Here is a 12,899-nt window from a genome sequence, read left to right as displayed (position 1 = left end):
TTTGCTCGCAAGTAAAAACACAACATACAGTAAACAATTAAGAATAAAACATTACAATTTAAACATGTGAAGAATGAAATAAAATACTAGAGCAAAAGGAGGCTACAAACAACCTGAATGAAAGCCTTCTGGAAATCCAAGCTTCCACCAGTTAAGGCTGCACATTTTCAATCTGAAAAATTACCCTCATTTCAGATAGTGTTCTATAATGATAACGATATTCTATTGTGCACAATATCTTGCTCAGGCAGGGTTAACCTCTTTCCAGGCCATGAAATGAAATAAACAAAGGTTTCCTTCAATTAGAGTTCAGTTGCTGCTCAGTTTGGGAACTGGAGAGATTAAAGTATAGCCTTTAGTTAGAGACACCAATTCGGAGGACACCAACATTTTAACAAATTGCAACATAACTGCAGGCGCACTTTTCTTGGTACATTACCAGCAAATTTATCATGCTGCTGTTCACACTGCCAATGAATATGCTGCATTGTAAAATTATATAAACAACAAGCTTTTAACTCAGCTGTTAAAAGTCGCATGTGCAATTTCTTAAAGCCATAAAATTTTAATAAGGTCAAGGATAAATTGCCATTCAGACTGGTGCCATAATTTGCAATAAATTCTAGTTCTAAAGATAAGTAATTGGCCTGAAAAACAAACTCTGTTTCGCTCTCCACATATGCCACATGATCTGCTATTTCCAGCTTTTATTTCAGATTTCCAGCATCTGCTTCTTTTTAATCAGTTCTGATTTTATACATTTTTCTTCCAAATAATTTTGCATGTTAGCATTGATATTTGCTCAAGTGCAATATCAAGTACTGTAAACAGGGAGCATGAAATTTCAGACATAAAAGGCCCAGCTTTTCCATGCTGCCTCCTCGGCCACTTTAGTTTCATTTGCCTGCATTAGGCCCATATTGAATTGAATTGAATACTTTATTGTCAGGTGTGACATGTCAGAATGAAATTCTTTGCTCGCATACCCAAGGTATGCAATAGGGGGCGCCGACAAAGTCACAAAGTATCCTGTGCCAGGTCCACCCTTGTTCACCCCAGCCCTCCTCACAGTGATCCCCCCCCCCCCATGGCCCCATATCCCACTACACCTTTTCTATCTAAATAATGTCCAAATGCCCTTTTTAACATTGAAATTGTATCTGTCTTTACCACTCCCCTGTAGTTCATTCACTTAACTACCACCCTCTGCGTGAATAACATACCTGCTAGTTCTTCTTTAAATATCTCCCCTCTCACCTTAAACCTGCGCCCTCTTGTCCTAACCAATGTAGTCTAACTAACGTTTGTATAATTGGAATATGACATCCCAACTCTTATACTCAATGTCTTGTCCTGTGATGGCATGCATACTATATGCCTTCTTCATTACCCTATTCAACTGTGTCACTCCTTTGGGCAGCTGTAGACATGCACCTCAAGGTCCTTCAGTACATCAATGCTCCTCAGGTCCTTGCCATTTGCTCTATATGTTCTACCAGAACCTGACTTCCATTCGCCACCACTCCACCAAACCTATCAGCAGATCCATGTTCCTATTCTATCCATTGACAAACTTCATCATTATCTTTGATTAAACCTTCATATCATCTGTGGATTTACTAATCAAACCACCTACATTCTTATCCCACTCATTTATATAGATTATAAAGAACATAGATCCCAGCACCATTCTCTGTAGTATATCAAAGATAGGCACAAAGTGCTGGAGTAATTCAGCGGGACAGGCAACATCTCTGGAGAGAAGGAATGGATGTCGTTTCAGGTCGAGACCCTTCTTCAGACTTATAGTAGGGGCGAAAGGGAAACGAGAGAAAGAGACAGCGATGTAGAGAGATATAGAACAAATAAATGAAAGATATGCAAAAAAGTAACAATGATAAAAGAAACAGGCCATTGTTAGCTGTTTGCTAGGTGAGTCGTAGAAGCTGGTGCGACTTGGGTGGGGAAGGGATGGAGAGAGAGGGAATGCTTGAAGTTACTTGAAGTTAGGAGTGGTTACTTGAAGTTAGAGAAATCAATATTTTTACCACTGCCCAAGCGAAATACAGTTTCTCCAATTTGCATTTAGCCTCACACTGAGTTAATGGCTCAGCATATTCATTATCCCAGAGTCCATGGCAGGTCCTATTCTTTCCTCAGTCTCCCTCTTGTTTCTAATATCCTTACAGAAGGTAATTATGCACAGTCAGCTTTAACGTGCAATGGTGCGTGAAGGTGCAGAATGACAGTGATCGTGTCTTCCGTTCTCCCTGAACATAAACTCGAACCCAGATTAACTGTTGATCGAGCAGGCTGAATGAGAAGGCATTGGGTTTACAGGGGCTGTGAGGGTTGATAGAAGGGTATGGTTTCGGGTCACCCAGCCCCACAAAAGTGCACCAAGTAGACGGGGAAGATTTCCACAGCCGAAATTAAAATCCAGAGGTAGGTAGACAATACAATACAATATATCTGTATTGTCATTGTACCCAGGGGTACAACGAGATTGGGAATGCGCCTCCCATACGTGACACGAGATGGTGTTTGAGAGCTATCAGACAGTCCACTTCTGGAACTTTTACACACAGTAGTACCATTGGGGGAGGGAGGGGAGGGGAGGGGGGGCTTCATGGATTGCCAACCTCGTGAAATCAGCACTTTTCTTTAAAAGATGGAAAATGCACAAGACCTTAGACTTTCAGAGATTACAGGAGACTATCCCCAGAATGATTGACAGCAGCAGAGCAGTCTAACCACCCCACAGTACAACAGAAATATGCACTCGAATGCAACTACCAGATCCTGCCATGAAACACTTTAAAGTACAACTACTCTTTGCAAGACACTGGTCGAAATCAGATGAACTTGTATCCACATCGACCTTAGTTTAAGCCAAGTGATTGCGGTGTGTTGTCTTTATTTGAACACTGCTGGTGGATTTGAAGGTCCACACACAGACAGCAAATGCAAAACGCACAGAATGATTCCCAGCTTCTGTGAAAAGCAAAATAAAAGCAACCGGCGGCATCTATTGCTGCGGTTTTCCAATAACTTACTTGTCATCGCTCCTGGCATGTTGTCACGCATGGAGAAAGTTTGCAGAGTGAACAACTGAGGGAACCTCGACCTCTTCTCAGTCTCCCTGGGCTTTGTCACTCCCCGGAAGGCAGCAGTCAGTGGAGTTGTAGTCTCGGGACTTGTAGTCCAGCGCTGTTCCTTATGACTACAACTCCCGCCAGCAACTGCCAGCTAACCTGGCCTGAAGCAAAGTGCTTTAAAACAGGTAGTTGTGTTTAGCAACTTTTTTTTTCTTCTTTAAAGTAACTTATATCCAGCTGCATTAAGTACTCACAACACATAGTCAAATAGTAGAGTGACCTACTGAAACTTTCAAAGGTATTTATTCATAAAATGCTGGAGTAACTCAGCAGGTCACTGCACATTTATGTTTATGTGCATGTGACAAATAAACTTGACTATTGACTATTGAGGTCAGGCAGCATCTCAGGAGAGAAGGAATGGGTGACGTTTCGGGTCGAGACCCTTCTTCACACCCTTCTTCAAACTTTCAAGTGGTCTTGGGGTTCTTCGGTGAATCCTTTGGAGGGTGTGAGGATCCCAGTGAATCCCTGGTAGGACGTGGGAAGATTCCTGTAACCCCTTTGTAGAGTGTGTGGATCCCAATGAACTCCTTGTGCTGTGTGAGGGTCCCTGCAAACTCATTGAATGTGTTACTCAGGGAACCCTCTGGAGATCGTGAAGATCATTGTGAACCCTTTGAGGGACCTGGAAGTCACTGCGAACCCTTTATCAGGGACCCTGAGGGACCCCGTGAAACCTTTTCAAGGGGTGGTGCTCCTTCGTGAATTATTTTGAGAATATTTGGGGTCCTCTTGAATCCTCTGGAAGATATAAACTGAGTCCAAACAGAACTCGTATGAAGGAGGAGGGGGATTTGAGAAGTGAGAGATATAATCGGCTTGTGAGCTCAAGGAAAATATATAAAAATAGGCGTATAAACATAGGAAGTGACAAAGTTTTTGTTAACTGAACGGCAACATAATAGACTCTCTCTCAAGTTTGCGGCTGACACAACCCTGATTGGACTGATCCAGGATGGGGAGGAATCTGCCTACAGACAGGAAGTGGCACAGCTGGCGTCCTGATGCCATCACAACAACTTGGAGCTCAATGCTCTTTTAAGACAGTGAAATTGATTGTAGACTTTAGGAGAGCTCCCCCTCCCCTCCCCCCACTCACCATCAACAACACCACAGTTACATCTGTGGAGTCATTTAGGTTCCTTGGAACCATCATCTCTAGGGACCTTAAATGGGAGGCCACCATTGACTCCACAGTCAAAAAGGCCCAACAGAGGATGTACTTCCTGCGGCAACTGAGAAAACACAATATGCCACAGGAAATTAAATGTCCAGTTTTATACTGCCATCATAGAGTCTGTCCTCACCATTTCCATCATGGTCTGGTTTGGCTCAGCCAGCAAGCATGACTTCCGGAGGCTGCAGAGCATCGTTCAATCAGCCAAGAAGGTTGTTGGCTGTAACTTTCCCCTCACTGAAGAACTGTACACTGCAAGGGCCAGGAAGCGAGTGGGTAAGATCATCTCTGAGCCCTCTCACCCTGGCCACAAACTCTTTGAAGCACTCCCCTCTGGAAGGCGACTCCGGTCTGCCAAAGCCGCCACAGCCAGACATAAAAACAGCTTTTTACCACGAGCAGTAGCTCTACTCAACAACCAAAAGTCTGTAGTCTCCTTTTGCTCTGGTATTTTATTTCATTCTTCACATGCTTAAATTGTAATGTTTTATTCTTAATTGTTTACTGTATATCGTGTTTTACTTGCGAGCAAAGCACCAAGGCAAATTTCTTGTATGTATACATACTTGGATAATAAAATTTATTCAATTCAATTTTAAGAGTGATAGTTACTTTATAGTTTTTAAACAATGCAATCTGTGTTGCTATCATAGAAGTATCAAATAAATCAAAGGTTTTCTGTTGGTATGTGTGTAGGAAGGAACTGCAGACGCTGGTTTAAAACGAGGATAAGACATAAAAAGCTGGAGTAACTCAGCGGGTTAGACAACATCTCTGGAGATAAGGAATAGGTGACGTTTTGGGTCGAGACCCTTCTTCAGACTGGGAGTCAGGGGAATGGGAAATAAGAGATATAGAATAAATGAATGAAAGATATGCAAAAAAAGTAACGGATAAAGCAAATAAGCCATTGTTAGCTGTTTGCTCGGTGACAACTAAGGATACTAGAGGAACAAGATAAACCACTACGTTGAAATCGCCTATACTGGTGTAGTACGCAAAGGAGCGGAACGGCTGCCATTTTAGTAGGCAAAACCCACCGTTCGCCATGCCTCTTGAAGTGTAATCAGTGTTGTGGGGGAACAGTATGTGTGATGATACCTTTAAAATGCAGAAAATATCTCATCCATCAACTCACATTTTTTTGTTATTTTTACTTTAAAATGTTTTCCCTCTGCTTAATTTCTCTGATTTTATTCTTTCTTACTGTTTCTGCCCATTTCCCTCCCATCCTTCCTCCCCAGCCCCCTGTTTTGTGCAATTTTCCTTGGATTGCTCAAACACACACTATGCACAAATTTAACTTATTATATATATATATATATATATATATATGATTGTGTGTTTGTGTGTGTGTGAGAGAGAGAGAGAGATGCATATAGAGATAAATAGATCTCAAAGTTCCTTCTCATGGATCAGAAGCAACTTTGATTTAAAGCAACACTCCATTTCTCTCTTCATCTTATTTTTCACATGATGTACATAAACCATAAAGGCGATTCGACCTTTATGGTTTATGTATATGTATATATATATATATATATATATACACACATATATATATATAGTCTTTTTCTTGTGATTTCCTCTAATTATTTGTTTAGCAACCTTTTTCTTTCAATCTCTCTCCAAATATATATATATATATATATAATATAATCAGTCATGCACACACTTCTCAGCACATGGTTCTCCCAATCATGATCACTGTTCTCTCACGTACATTTCATTACGGCCTACCCATACTCATTGGCAATCGGCGACATCAAACTTATTTCCAGAGATCCTAATATAACCATGAACACATGTCAAGATATTTTTTCATTCTTTTCATTCTATATTAGTGTAATAAAATGTAATGCATACATACCTACACTGATACAGAAGTGCTAGTTTTAGACATGAATAATGTACATTACTACCATAGTTTAATTTTTAATTTAACATATAATTGAGGGGGTCAGTGCAATATAGTGCTAACCCTCACTTTTGTGAAAAATAAGTAACATGCATTAACACGACCCTACAACCTGTAAAAAAATCGTATTTAAATTCAACCAATAAGTTGGTTAAATAACATATGCACCTATTTTTTTTGTGATTTATGGATTTTTCAAATGTGAATATCTCATATCGACACATTTGTGGGTTAGCAGTATATTGTACCAACCCCCTTCAATTTTACATCATTCAAAAATGGACCATAAACAAGGATAACACTTTTTATTTCTGTCCTTCATTGTAAGATTTACATCATTTTGTGTACGAGATATACAGGGTTGCACTGTTTCGCATATCAGCTAACCAATGAAAAGATCAGGTCCTGATTTATACCAGCTCTTCACCTTTCCCCCCCTTGTCTGAAGAAGGGTCCCATCCTGAAACATCACCCATCCCTTTTCTCCAGAGATGCTGCCTGACCCAGTGATTTACTCAACCACTGTGTCTCCTTGAATTGGATTCATGCTTCTGTACCATGTCAGGCAGCATTGGTCATTTTTGTGGCTGTCAAGGGTTTTTAACTAATCAATTCACCAACTCAAATTTTATTGGCTCTAAGTATAAAGTAAAATGTTGTTTCAATTATATTGTGGATACAGTAGAGTTCTATTGTTTGCAAATGCCTAATCACTGCTTCCATGAATTTTTTTAATAAAACAAAAAGAGCTACAGCTCGTGGAGGTGAAATTAAAATTAACAGAGAAAGCAAAGAAGAACAATTCATTAAATATGATCGATTGACCTGATATTCAATCAGGTAGTGTAAGAAAATAACTGCAGATGCTGGTAAAAATCGAAGGTATTTATTCACAAAATGCTGGAGTAACTCGGCAGGTCAGGCAGCATCTCAGGAGAGAAGGCACCCATTCCTTCTCTCCTGAGATGCTGCCTGACCTGCTGAGTTACTCCAGCATTTTGTGAATAAATACCTTTGATATTCAATCAGTGTCATTGACCAAATATTCAATCAGTAACATCCAAGGTTTAAAGATCACGAAGCAGCAACTCTTCAAGAAATAGTTATAAATGTCAACTTATTCAAGAAGTTGAACAAAAATAATTGTTTGCAAACATTTTATATACGAAGAAATCGCAGAGTTGTGAATACTGCCCAGTCTAGCACACAGGCTCTGCCTACTAAGATGGCGCTGAAATGTACCCATGACCTACTGCGGTTTTTAGAGTCGAGTGGTCTATCTTGCTCCTCTAGTATCTTTGGTGACAACGAGTATAGGCAATGTGACAACAAGACAGCTTTGAAGCTGATGTGACGGGTGGGACAGGGATGAAGAGAGAGGGAATGCAGGGGTTACTTGAAATGAGAGAAATCAAAATCAACAGGTTTTGTGTCTACCTTCAATGTTAATACCACTGCACTGGGTATTTATTGTGTCTTCCTTCAATGTTAATACCACTGCACTGGGTTTTGTGTCTACCTTCAATGTTAATACCACTGGGTTTTGTGTCTAAGCCCAAGCGACATATGAGATGCTGTTTCTCCAATCTGCATTTAGCCTCACTCTAAGGAACAACATCTCATATTTAACTGCACCAAGTGCAAGGGCAAAATTTCGACAGCCAAAAATAGAATGCAGGTGCTGACGTGACACAATGGTGTTTGTGCAGATCCGGAGAGATATCAAACAGTTCACTTTTGGAACTTTTACACAGTCCCGTTGGAGACCGGGGGGGGGGGGGGGGGGGCTTCATGGATTGCCAACCTCGTGAAATCAACACTTTTCTTTAAGATGGAAAATGCAAAAGACGTTAGACTTGCAGAGAGATTACAGCGTAGGGAAAATAACTGCAGATGCTGGTACAAATCGAAGGTATCACAAAATGCTGGAGTAACTCAGCAGGTCAGGCAGCATCTCTGGAGAGAATGAATGGGTGACGTTTCGGGTCGAGACCCTTCTTCAGGCTGAAGTAGGGTCTCGATCCGAAACGTCACCCATTCCTTCTCTGCAGAGATGCTGCCTGATCTGCTGAGTTACTCCAGCATTTTGTGATACGAGAGATTACAGCGACTATCCCCAGAAAGACATAAATACCCAGAATGATTGATTGACAGTAGCAGAGCAGTGTAACCACGCCACAGTACAGCAGAAATATGCACTCGAATGCAACTACCAAATCATGCCATTAAATACTTTAAAGTACAATTACTTTTTGTAAGACACTGGTCGAAATCAGATGAACTTGTATCCACATCGACCTTTAATCCAAGTGATTGCAGTGCTATCTTAATTTGAACACTGGCGAATCTGGTGGATTTGAAGGTCCACACACAGACAGCAAATGCAAAACGCACAGAATGATGACTCCCAGCTTCTGAGAAAAGCAAAATAAAAGCAACCGACCGCATCGATTGCTGCGGTTTCCCAATAACTTACTAGTATTGGCTCCTGGCATGTTGTCAGACATGGTCAAACGCTTGCAGAGTGGACAACTGAGGGAACCTCGACCTTTTCTCAGTCTCCCTGGGCTTGTCACTCCCCGGAAGGCAGCAGTCAGTGCCCTACTCAGGACTTGTAGTCCACTGCTGCTAGTGGGGACTACAACTACCGCCAGTAACTACGAGCTAACCAGAAACAAAGTGCATCATGGTTTAAACCAGATAGTTGTGATAGCAACTATTTTTAAAAAGTAACTTATTTAGTAACTATAAATTTCACTATTTTTAAAAAGTAACTTATTTAGTAACTATAAATCTCACTCATAGTCAAATGGTGGAGTGACCTACTGAAACTTTCAAGTGGTTCCTCGGTGAACCCTTTGGAGGGCGTGAGGATCCCAGTGAATCCGTGGTAGGACGGGTGGAGATTCCTGTAACCCCTTTGTAGAGTGTGTGGATCCCAATTAACTCCCTGTGCTGTATGAGGGTCCCTGCATACTCATTGAATGTGTGGAGGTTACTCAGTGAACCCTCTGGAGATCGTGAAGATCCTTGTGAACCCTTTGAGGGACCTTGAATTAATTGCGAACCCTTAAAAAGACATGAAAGCTTTTCATGATTCACCTTTGCACAAAAGTATGCAATTGTTAAGAACAGGTTTTAAATGATTCAGCATGTGCTATTTTAAAGCAAAGATTCAGCACCCTGAGGATTATTGGTTACATTATGATACGATCTACATTGTTCAAACTTTGATGTGCAAGGTCCATTTTAAGAGTGATAGTTACTTTATAGTGTTTAAACAATGCAATCTGTGTTGCTAACATAGTTATAAAATAAATCAAAGGTTTTCTAGCATGTGTAGGAAGTAACTGCAGACTTGACCCTTCTTCAGACTGAGAGTCAGGGGAAAGGGGAACGAGAGATATAGATGGTGATATATAGAGATATAGAATAAATGAATGAAAGATATGCAAAAAACTAATGATGATAAAGCAAATAGGCCATTGTTAGCTGTTTGATCGGTGAGCATGAGTACAGACAATGTAACAACAAGACAACTTTGAAGCTGGTGCGACTTGGGTGGGGGAGGGATGGAGAGAGTGAATGCAGGGTTTCCTTCAAGTTAGATAAATCAATAGTCATACTACTGGGTTGTAAGCTGCCCAAGCAAAATATGAGATGCTGTTCCTCCAATTTGTGTTTAAGCTCACTCTGACAATGGAGGAGGCCTAGGAAAGAAAGGTCAGTGTGGGAATGGGAAGGAGAATTAAAGTGTTTTGCAACCGGGAGATCAGGTAGGTCCGGGCGGACTGAGCGAAGGTGTTCAGTGAAACAAAATTGATTTGATAATTGTTTTCTATCAGTATATCTTTGGTAAGATAGAGGAGGGGTGAAGAAGGCCAGAAACAAAAATCCTCTGACTTTCATTCTTTCTCACATACACAATATTGCCACAATAAATGAAGGGATGCAAATATTATACCATTATTACATGTTATAAAATAAAAGAATAATTCTGCCAATTGCTTAACACAAGTCGCAGGAAACTCCTAGCAATAATAAAACTACAGACGGTTGATAGGAAACTAGAGGATGTTCCCTATGAAATGAAATGCAACATGTACTTGCCACAGGTAAATTATGTTTGACTGATATTTATGTAGAAATTGTTTTGATAAGATTTCACAGTGCCCAGTCTTTGCATTGGTGGGAAGTACTGTGTCTAGAAGAATCACTATTTTTTTATGACCTGCATTAATGAGTTGAACTAGAGGACAAAGGGCACATTAAAAAAAAATTACTACAATCATGGCAAATGCAACTCAAAGCTGAAAAGCAGTAGTTGATACATTTGGAAGGAGAAATGAGGAGAAATTGTCCATTGTGTGTAGTTCAATATTAAAAAAGGCCCAAAAAAGTGATACCTTAGATTTAGGTTTATTATTGTCATGCGTGCTGAGGTACATTGAAAAGCTTTCCAAACAGATCAGATAATGACTCCAATCATATCATTCTCATGTACAATAGAGCTAGGGGGAAGATACAGTGTACAGATTATAGTTAGCATTGCAGCACATCAGTTCCAATGCCGTAATGAGGTTGAGATGAATAAGACAGTACCCTCGCTTATGGAAAGACTGTTCAGTGGTCTTATAACAAAAAGGGAAGAATCTTTTCATGGTACCTTGGACCATAAATGTTGTGAATAGTTCTGGTCTTCCAAGTGTAAAAATATATAGATGAATATTGAAAACAGGAAGATAGACACAAAATGCTGGAGCAACTCAGTGGGACAGGCAGCATTTCTGAATGGGTGACGTTTCGGGTCGTGTCCCTCCTTCAGACCGAAAGTTAGGCAAGAGAGAAATGAGAGATATGGAAGGGTATGTGAAAACAAGAGATCGAAGGAGATGAAGTTCAAATGAAATGTAAAATAAATCATTGTTAGCTAGGGGAAGGTGACAATGAGGCATACAAAGTAAAATTTAATCAGGAGGACAATCAAACTAATTGGAGAACTAGGATGTGGAAGAGATGGAGAGAGAGGGAAAGCAAGAGTTCCTTGAAGTTAGAGGTTAATATTCATACCACTGGGGTGTAAGCTGCCCAAGCGAAATATGAGTTGCTGTTCCTCCAATTTGCGTGGGCCTCACTCTGACAGTGGAGGAGGCCCAGTACAGAAATGTCAGTATGGGAATGGGAGGGGGAGTTAAAGTGTTTAGCTACCAGGAGTTCATCTCAGTGGACTAAGCAGAGGTATTCAGCGAATCAATCACTGAGCCTGCGTTTGGTCTCGCAGGAGTATAGGAATCCACACTTGGAACAGCAGATACAGTAGATGAGATTGGAGGTGCAGGTGAACCTCTGCCTCACCTCAAAGGACCTCTTGGGTCCTTGGATGGAGTCGAGGAAGGAGGTATAGGGACAGGTGTTGCATGACTGATAGACAATAGACAATCAGTGCAGGAGTAGGCCATTCGGCCCTTTGAGCCAGCACCACCATTCAATGTGATCATGGCTGATCATTCTCAATCAGTACCCCGTTCCTGCCTTCTCCCCATACCCCCTGACTCCGCTATCCTTAAGAGCTCTATCTAGCTCTCTCTTGAATGCATTCAGAGAATTGGCCTCCACTGCCTTCTGAGGAAGAGAATTCCACAGAATTACAACTCTCTGACTGAAAAAGTTTTTCCTCATCTCCATTCCAAATGGCCTACCCCTTATTCTTAAACTGTGGCCCCTGCCTCCAACGTGTCCAACCCCTTAATAATCTTATGTTTCGATAAGATTCCCTCTCATCCTTCTAAATTCCAGTGTATACAAGCCTAGTCGCTCCAGTCTTTGAACATGACAAATACATTTGCAACCCTCCATTTATTTGGCAATCCCATGCTTGAAGGGTCCCAACCTGAAATGTCATCTGACTATTCCCTCCACAGATGCTGCTTGACCCGCTGAGTTACTCCAGGATTTTATGTTTTACTCAAAATTCCTGCATCTGCAGTCTCTTGTGTCCGTAGTTAACCAATTAATGCAACTGCCACGCTACAATGCTGAGAACTATGTTTTGCATTCTGTACAATCTATTGAGCGTGAACTATGTATGGTATATCTGATTTGTTTATATACCAGCCATCATCAGAGACCCGCACCGCCCTAGCCACACACATTTCACGCCTGCCTTTGAGAGGAAGGTACAGGAGCCTGAGAACTGTAACGTTCAGGAACAGCTTCTTCCCTGCAACTAACAGGCTTTTAAACCCAACAACCTCCAAATAACCTCTCAGCTACACAGACTTGAGGGCATTGGTTTTGTCTTTTTGCACTATATTGGTTTTTTTAATGTGTGTGTATATATGTATGTATATATGTGTATATACACAAAATAGTGGAGTAACAGCGGGACAGGCGGAATCTCTGGTGAAGGAATGGGTCATATATGTACATACACACACTGAACTCGTTGATTATACTGTTTGCAGTACTATGTTTACATATTATGTTGTGCTGCTGCAAGTAAGAATTTGATTGCTCCATCTGGTCCGTATGACAATAAAACACTCTTGACTCCCTTGACTACCATGCAAAACACTGTACCTTGGTACGTGACAACAATAAAGCTAAACCCTTCCAAGAACCACTCCCCTGCCAAATCACGTGG

The 12,899-nt window shown here is 41.0% G+C and overlaps 1 protein-coding gene across 2 annotated transcripts in view; it reads right to left on the bottom strand.

Moving 5' to 3' along the window:
- Positions 1-8,878, bottom strand: part of nit2 (nitrilase family, member 2) — a 31,714-nt gene extending 22,836 nt beyond the window's left edge. Inside the window, exon 1 of one of the 2 annotated variants that reach the window (XM_078409591.1) lies at positions 8,733-8,878. In XM_078409591.1, the coding sequence (XP_078265717.1) occupies positions 8,733-8,763 (31 nt within the window). In that variant the 5' untranslated portion in view covers positions 8,764-8,878. Of the gene's footprint in view, positions 1-3,056; positions 3,171-8,732 lie in introns of those variants that run through there. The other variant, XM_078409590.1, reaches the window with a different exon arrangement.
- Positions 8,879-12,899: the final 4,021 nt, after the last annotated feature.

This window comes from Rhinoraja longicauda, chromosome 12 (genome assembly GCF_053455715.1).
Source record: "Rhinoraja longicauda isolate Sanriku21f chromosome 12, sRhiLon1.1, whole genome shotgun sequence".
In the NCBI taxonomy this organism is placed as follows: domain Eukaryota; kingdom Metazoa; phylum Chordata; class Chondrichthyes; order Rajiformes; family Arhynchobatidae; genus Rhinoraja; species Rhinoraja longicauda.
Note: the sequence above shows the minus strand (reverse complement) of the source record. Positions and strands in the feature narration are given on the sequence as shown.